General features: G+C 40.3%; 1 protein-coding gene across 4 annotated transcripts in view; it reads left to right on the top strand.

Moving 5' to 3' along the window:
* The first annotated feature begins 5,510 nt into the window (after nucleotides 1-5,510).
* The window catches only part of itfg2 (integrin alpha FG-GAP repeat containing 2), a 13,633-nt gene continuing 10,353 nt past the window's right edge, over nucleotides 5,511-8,790 (top strand). For all 4 annotated transcript variants that reach the window (XR_002273784.1, XM_020587660.1, XM_020587658.1 and 1 more), the window contains exons 1-5: nucleotides 5,511-5,917; nucleotides 6,412-6,507; nucleotides 6,596-6,637; nucleotides 6,718-6,895; nucleotides 6,980-7,119. Coding sequence is in view for 3 of the 4 variants with exons in the window: in XM_020587660.1 (XP_020443316.1) it covers nucleotides 5,822-5,917; nucleotides 6,412-6,507; nucleotides 6,596-6,637; nucleotides 6,718-6,895; nucleotides 6,980-7,119 (552 nt within the window). In the remaining variant the exon portion in view is untranslated. The remainder of the gene's footprint in view (nucleotides 5,918-6,411; nucleotides 6,508-6,595; nucleotides 6,638-6,717; nucleotides 6,896-6,979; nucleotides 7,120-8,790) is intronic.

The raw sequence follows: 8,790 nt of genomic DNA, 5'->3' as shown, positions 1-8,790 counted from the left end.
CTCCCTCCCTCCCGTTTTGGCCCAGCAAGAGTTTAGAAAAGAAGCGTGGGCTCTATTCAGCCTGCCCTGCCCCCCTTCGCCATCGCCAGGCTTTCTGAAACCTATCCATGGCCTGTCAGTGTGCTTCCAGAGCCCAATTAGCGCTTTGTGAGGACTTTCTCTCCTCCTCTCTGCTACTGCTGCTGCTCTTCCAGAGGCTGGAAGAGCGCTCACTTTACTTGAGGGGCTTTCCAGTCATAGCTGAGTGTAATAATTAATATGACATCTGGGCGCCCGAGTTCCCATTCAAACACTTTCTGTATTTTTCTCTTTTCTTTAGGGAGTTAGGTTTTGGGAGATAATAAAACAAAAACTCCTAAGCACCCATAATGATCTGTGCGTGTTTGTGGGTGTGTGCGTGTAAGTCATTATCTTTCGATTTGTTTGTCATTAGAAACAGGTTTTCTGACAAGTGTCTTGTTTACTTTAGGCAGGTGCACCAAATGCGGTGGATGGGCTATGTGCGTAAAGACCAACGTTTGGCCTTGTAGTCGACCTTTAACATGCAAAATACATATTGTATGTGCAAAAACTTACTTCCGTGAATACTGCAACAAAGGTAATGTAACGTTGTGCTAAAGTTACTGTGTGCTTCTTTGACCAACTTTTTTATTAGTTTTTCACATCATTCACACAAAACTACAACAACCGAGTGGCATTTAAATGCAATGTACGAAATAATACCGTAAGAGTAAGCTTTAAAAAAAGCCACCCATACAGTTACAATAAGCGACGTCTGTGGTGGATTCTGCAGCTTCTTTGATGTCTCACAACTGCCTGTTGACAGTGTCGTTTTCTAACCTCATGAAAAGTTGTGATAGAGCAGCGTCCTCTAGAGGACAACAATGGAACTTGTTAAATCTGTGCAATACCAAACTAACAGTAGAAACAGGCGGTCAAGTTAAATAAATAATAATAATAATAATAATAGTTTATTTATATAGCACTTTACAACTCGGCAGGAGCCCAAAGTGCTTCACAAAAGGACACTAATACAAGACAGTACTAAAACAAAAACCTATACAAAACAAACTACCAAGTATTAAAAACCCCAAAATAAAAGACATCCCTATCAAAATAAGAAACAGCATAAAACAACAGGGAACGAGTTAAAAACGAGTTAAGATTAGGACGAGCTAAATACCAAAGGCCTGTCTAAAAAGATGGGTTTTCAGAGTTGACTTAAAAGCCACCGGCTCAGTTTCGGCCCAAAGCTCTGGTGGTAGGGAGTTCCAAAGCCTGGGGCCATACACGACAAAAGGGTGTTCTCCCCATTGTTTGTACCTAGCCCGAGGAACAACCAGGGACAGGTGTTCGGAGGAGAAATAAAGGTTTTCTGTTGTAATATAGACGTTTCTGAATGTGTAATTTTGTCAAGATGACAAACATTTAAAAGAATTGTGAAAAATGTTTCAGCATTTAAGATTATTAGCTTCTTATTTATCACGTAGAAACATGAGAGGTATCTCATCCACCCTAAATGCTTTCTACAGCAGGAAACATCCCAAACATCCAGCCACACTCATAAAGAATTGATGATCACACCAAATATTAAACTGATTCAATTTGTTTTCTTCTTTACTGTATTTTTTTTTTATAAACTTCACTGATAAAATGATTCGTGGCATATTTTTGAACACAGTCTCACTTCTAGTACCTTCACCTTTAGCAATTTTACACAGTATTTATTTCTCTTGTCATCTAAAGAAAAACAAGAAAGAAGTGAAATGAAACACTGCATGTGTTCTGGTGCACTTGCACTATTCCTGATGAAATGTCTGTCCTGTATGGAAGGCCTCTGGCAGATTGCATTACTACATGTGGCAGCTGTTGGGATGCGACTTGTATGAACACACTACTGGATGTGTCAGGTGTGACTAAACTGCACAGAACTCTTAAGTCTTTCTTCTTTTCTGGCAAGATACCAATGTGGCCTTGCCCTGTGAATCACTGCAGAAATGTACTGGGGCAATGGGACCTGGACAGTCACCAAGCTCTGGACATTCACCTTTTCAGAGACAGATGAGTCAAATAATTGTGTAAATGAAAGGTTGGACATCGAAGGGTCATTGACTGAAAACTTTTTAATTGTAGAGATTCAGGAAAACAAAAGGTTAGCTTCTGAGAGAGTTCAGAATAAATGTAATGTCATGCTTCTCTGAGTCAGAAGGAAAGCAAAGATTAGGCCTGGGTAGGTAGCCTCAGCCTGCAGCCCAAGCCTAATCTTTGACTCAGAGAAGCACGACAAACCATTTGACTGACATTACATTTATTCTGAACTCTTTCAGAGGCTAAACCCTTGCCCCGGTAACAACTTCTTGTTCCCTGAATGTGTACCACAGAGAAGGTGATACGGGAAATGCAGATTAAAATAAAGTGAGCTTATCCTTGAAGTGGTCTGAAGCACAGTCAAGTGAACTGGTAGACTGAAGTGGAGTAGACAGAGTAGAACAGTTGAGTCCAGTAGAGTGGACTTTTTTGATTTAGTGGGATATAAGACTGCAGTGTTTATGTATAAAGCCAGGAACAATTTATTACCTGGTGGAATTCAAAAACTATTTAATGAAAGGGAAGGGGGATACAATTTAAGGGGTCAGTTAAATTTAAAAATTCATGCTATACGTACAACCAAAAAAAGATTTTGTATTTCCATAAGTGGGGTAAAACTATGGAATAATTTAAGTGTAGACATAAAAAATAGTAATAGAATTGACGAGTTTAAACATAAATATAAAGGTATGTGTCAATCAAGATATATGCAAGAACAGGCTCAATGATTAATTAGGTGGAACATTGTGGGTGTGGTGTATGAATGTTAACACTATGTAATAATTCTACTTGTGTGATGTAGAAGATAATTATCAAAGTATGTAATTATGTAAGAATGTTAACACTCTGTTATAATTTGTTAGTATATTACTTGTGTGGTGTAGAAGAGAATTATCTATGTAGAGATACTGTTTGCAAACCAATGATGGTAAGATGATGTCATGGGGTAGGACTGGATAAGTCTGACTTCTTCCTACTCCGTTCAAGCATGTACTAGGTATAAGCAAATTGATAATGCATTTGTGAATATGTGTGAAATTATGTGTGTTGACATATTGACTGTCTTTACATGTTTGAAAGAATAAATCAAATCAAAAATCAAAATCACTTCTGTAGGCCTCCTCTTCGGCATGATGAAGCTGCTTGAGTTTTACTGTGAACCAGGTTGCTGATGTATGTGCAGAAGGTCTTGGTGGGCACACATATGTCCTCACATAAACTGATGTATGATGTCACAGTGTCATGAGTTCATCCAGGTCTGTAAATCACCTGGCATACACCAGTATGCCAGGGGCAAAATCCTCTTCCTTGCAGCAGACATCATAGGCCTGCTTTTGGTCAGCGTGCAGTTGAACGCCTCCATCAACACATCAATGTTGTAATTGTGCAGTGGCATAGTCCGTCTTTTTGATGCCTAGCCACTGGCAGACCTCACCAAATGCCTCATCCTCAAAGTTCCTCCACTGGACATTGTGCAGCTCCCTGGGCACACTGAACTAGACTAGGCGCTCTGGTCAGGGACCATGTATGCCTCTGGCCACTTTGTGAAATAATCCATGGCCACAAGGATATAACTGTTCCCCTGATCTGTGGTGGGAAAAGAGCCCAGAATGTCCGCTCCCAATGTTCCATTGGGGCCACCGCCTGATACTGCTGCAGGGGACCGTGTGAGCATCAGCATGGCCCCTTCTAGATGTATAGTTGTCACAGCTGTGAATACAGTATGCAGCTCTATGTCTTGCTGACAACCCAGCCAGTAGAAGCAGAACTGCAGCCAGTCTTTATGATGCAGAAGTGGCCCACCTCCACCAAATCATTGAGCAGCTGGAGGGCATCCTGACAGATATGGCAAGGCACCAGGACCTGCAGGATATCTCAGAGCGCCGTAGGGTCCCACCAGCAGTGGTACAAGAGGCCATCCTGGTTGACTAGGCTTGTCCACTGGGAGTAGACAGCTTTAGTCTCTGCATCCCAAGCAGAGATTGCTGTCCATATTGGCTGCTGGCCGGCCCCCACCCAAGCCTGAACCTGGCTGAAGAGAGTCTTGGCTCTGGTCACACTTGAGCTGCCGTGGGTCAATGAGGTTCCAGTCATTGTCATCAGGTGGCACTGGTGGGGAAACCTGGGGGTCCCCACCAATTTTGGTAGGAGAGTCAGTCTGCAAGGCTGCCACCTGCAGCACATTTAAGCACTTAGCACTAACCATATTAACCAGCTCAAGCAGATACAGTTAAGCTATCAATTGTATATTGCTTCCTCTCATATATTTTATACATTTATACAAACCTGTGAATCCAGTCATTGCTCATAAGGCCCAGAAAGATGGCCTTAAGGCTAAAGAGAATTTTTGTGCTATTTTAATAACAGCGTGAAACGCTATCTGCACTCAATCGTGTTTTTCTGAGCGACCCAGATGTGTGAGACATGAATGAAATTGAATTACAAAACTGAAACTGAGTATGTAGATAGTTGAAACATAGGTGAGGATCACATACAGTTTCAGAGCAGATGAATTCAATTTCAAAATGTTACAGTCAGTTTCAGGTTTATTGGAATTCAATTCCAATCTAATAACTTCAATTTCACATTAAGCTATTCAGATTCAGTTTGTCAATGTAATGATTCGAATTCATTCATCAAATGAAGGGTTGCCTGCATTCTGGTGCACTGACACTATTCCGCCACTAGGCGGAGTATTTCATCTCCCTTTTACATAAACGACGATGTCGGTCAAAATGATATATAGGTAGGTAGGTAGGACTTTATTGATCCCACAGTGGAAAAATTCCTGTATTCCAGCAGCAATAGAGAGCAGCAACAAACACCATAAGAACAAACACTATACACATATATTGAAAAACAAATTCCAAAGTACCTAAAACCAGAAAGAATATAGTATTTGAGAGAAAATCAAGAACAAGAATGATCCTCCCACAACTAATCCCTGAGAACAAATCAAATACCTAAGAACAAGACAAGATATAGTATTCAAGAGATAAACAAATCAAGGACAAGAATATTACTCCCATAATTAATCCCGCAATGGGGAAAATACCTGTAGTTCAGCCATGAGGATCTCTGAAGAACTACTCAAAAATACCTAAAACAAGACAATATAAAGTATTCGAGAGAAAATCAATAACAAGATTTTACATATGTGCATATTTACAGTGCATTTTACCCCCAGGATTTGAGTATTGCACCTCAGTTGACTATTGCATATATACACTACGGGTCAAACGTTTGCCAATTTTATTTGTGATATTTTCCAGTGTATATCAGCCATACACTTTTAAATATAAAAATTATTCGCTGTGGCGACCCCTAAAACGGGAAAAGCCGAAAGTGACTTTCTATATAACATATATAAGTTAATTTGGTAAGATTTGAGAAATAGCTATTTTGTCTATATTGAGCATCCGTAGATTTTTAAGTCACATGGTTTTGTTTACTGTCACCCGTGCCTAGGTTAACTTAGCTAACAACTATATATCTGCTAAATGTAACATTTATTTCGATATGAAAGTAATTCTACAAAGCTATTAGGTATATTATTTCGCGCTGTCTACGTCAGAGTAACCTTAAATCTTTCTTCTCAGTCTCATCCGTGGAGAGATAGCGGTAGCTAAGCTAGCTACCAACCCGCGAGTTATAACGTTAACATTACTTAGATATAAGAGGAAGCTACCTATATGTTTAGATGACTTAGACATCTAAATCTAACGTAGTAGATATGAGGGCTTTAAACTATGTCCAGCGGGTTAGCTTGGATTTCACAGGAACTCTTTTTCCACACGCTATCTGTCTGGGTGATGCAGACAACGACTCGGTAATATGAAGCTAAAGTTAACTTAAACAAATATTTTACATTCATTTGTTCACTTATGATTTACAATACGTAAAGTTACAACCAGAGTTGCATTAAAATGTTCTCTACATTTGCTCACGTATGGGTATTAACCAACGTAAGACTTTTAAATGAGTATAACCATCTGAGTATACCTGATAAAAACAGGTAAACAAGGGTTAACTGTGTACCCCATCTTTTTGACATAGTTTTTTCCCTTCTTGTAAAAATATATAATGCAGCATTAGGCGGTACATTAACTTCTTTGTGCCTTGTCTGCCTCAGTCCATTATTTATTTAATAACAAGAGGAGCAAGTAAATGAAAGAAGTATAGCCAAAGCAAACTGAAGATTATAAATATGACTAACAGCACGTTTAGGTTATTTTTATACAGTGGTTTAATGAGTTGTCTTTGCAAATTAACTACTTATTTTGTATTACATCAGAGTAAACAAGCTGTCTCTGTTCGTTGTAGCTGAATGAGCTGGTTGTAGGAGACACCAGTGGGAAGCTCCTGGTGTACAAGAATGACGACTCCAAACCTTGGATCACAAGAACCTGTGTGGGCATGGTCAGTAACAAGATCACTGGATTAAAAACTCATGATTCCATAGAGTGAATTTGGCTTCTTACTCACGCCATGCGTCTTGGCTTTACAGCTGACCTGTGTTGCAGTTGCAGACGTCTGCAACAGAGGAAAGGTGAGGAAAGATCCATAAGAAACAGCTGAATGTCATGTTAGGGGTGATGCTACATGTCCTGTGTTTTTCCTGTTTGGCAGAACTTGGTGGTGGCTGTGGGTGCAGAGGGCTGGTTTCACCTCTTTGACCTGACAGCAGCCAGTGCAAGCAAAGCTGATTCATCCAGTCAGCATGAATTCCTGTCATCTGATGACCAGAAACCCTTCTTCACTCAGCATATTCCTGCCAACACCAAAGTCATCCTTATCAGTGATATTGGTAAATATTTGTGTTACAGTCTTATATGTGTATCCTGTGTGTAGTGCTTTTGAATCTGACTGCAGTGTGTGTGAATGTCTGTAGATGGTGATGGACGCTGCGAGTTGGTGGTGGGCTACACAGACCGGGTGGTGCGAGCGTTCCGCTGGGAGGAGCCCTCTGACAGTTCAGACCTGGGATCTGGGCAGCTGGTTCTGCTGAAGAAATGGCTCTTGGAGGGTCAGGTGTGTATCGTACTCACTCTTAGCTCAGCTGGACTTTCTTACACAAACTCTCTTGTGTTGAGTTTTAACATTATTTACTGTACAGCAGAAGCCAAATTTTAGTTAGAACAGTTTGGTTTTTAACAGATACAGATAATATGTATGATATAGTCAAAACAGTTAAAGGAATAGGTTGGCATTTTGGGAAATATGCTAATTGTTGCTGCTTGTTTAGTATAAAGACATTTTAATTACTAAACTTTCGAGGTGCTAGAAGGAACATTTCTTTCCCTTTGGACAGAACCAGGTTACCTTTTACTCTCTGTCTCCAGTCCTAATGCTAAGCTAAGGTAACTGTTTTCTGTCTGTAGCTTAATATTTAACAGACGTCGGCTGTTTTGGGGACAAGGTCAGAGAGGCCAGATTGAGATGGTTTGGACATGTGCAGAGGAGGGATAGTGGTTTTATTGGTAGAAGGATGTTGGAGATGGAGCTGCCAGGCAAGAGGTCAAGAGGAAGGCCAAAGAGGAGATATATGGATGTGCTAAAAGAGGACATGAAGTTAACTGGGGTGAGAGTAGATCAGGGGTCCTCAACCCCTGGACCCTGGACTGGTACCGGTCCGTAGATCATTTGGTACCGGGCCACAAAGAAAAAATTTTGTTGTTAAAATTATAGTTATTTTTCTTTCATTAGTCTTAGTTTGAAAAATGCCCTCGCCCTCGCCTCACTACCACACTTGACTTTGGCACGCCATTTTAAGCATCAGCGACATAAGCTAACCTTTTAAAAAAATGAGCCAAAAAGAAAAATTCACTGGAGAGCTTTTTCGGGAAGGAACGAGCAAATGATGGGACAGCAGGAGGGTCACAGACTGCCAGCAAAAAGAAAGCTGCATTTAAAAGAAAATACCACGATTCCTACCTAAGTTACGGGTTCATCGCAACAGGCGATACACAAGCTCCACACCCACTATGTACAATTTACGGTGACCGACCAGCTAATGGAGCCATGAAACCCTCAAAAAATGCTTTGCCACACTGAGACAAAACACCAAGACAAGCCCTTGGAATTTTTTTTTCTAGTTGCAGGGAAACAAGCCCAGGGCTCCCACTGACTCTACATTTTGGTGAGTTGATATTATAGTGTAGAATTATTGTAATCGCCTAATATAAAGTGTAATTGTTGCATTCAGATTATATACTATGAACTGACAAAGGTTTTTGTTATTGGAACCCCCGCTCCTCTACCCACATGCATGAAACCGGTCCCTGGTACAGAAAAGGTTGGGGACTGCTGGAGTAGAGGATGCCGAGGATAGAGTTAGGTGGAAGCAGATGATTTGCTGTGGCGACCCCTAACGGGAACAGCCGAAAGAAGAAGAAGAAATTAGATTTGTATCCTTCATCTCATCTACTTCCCTGAAATAAAGTGAATAAGCTTATTTTCCAAAATGCCAAACTTACCTTTTAACAGACATGGACCCTTCTTAAAAATAACATTATTCATCTTGCACTTTTCTTAACATTATATAAAATGCTGAGACATGAAACAACAGAGACTAATAGATTTTTCAGTACTGCACATTGTTTAACAAGATAATATAATCCAGGAAATGAAGCAATGAAGTAGCAGTTCAAATCGAAAACATTGCATTTATTTTACAGTTTAGGAGACATGACAACAAATGCA

Source organism: Monopterus albus, unplaced genomic scaffold (assembly GCF_001952655.1).
Source record: "Monopterus albus unplaced genomic scaffold, M_albus_1.0 scaffold470.1, whole genome shotgun sequence".
NCBI lineage: Eukaryota > Metazoa > Chordata > Actinopteri > Synbranchiformes > Synbranchidae > Monopterus > Monopterus albus.
This window is presented reverse-complemented; position numbering and strand designations above follow the sequence as displayed.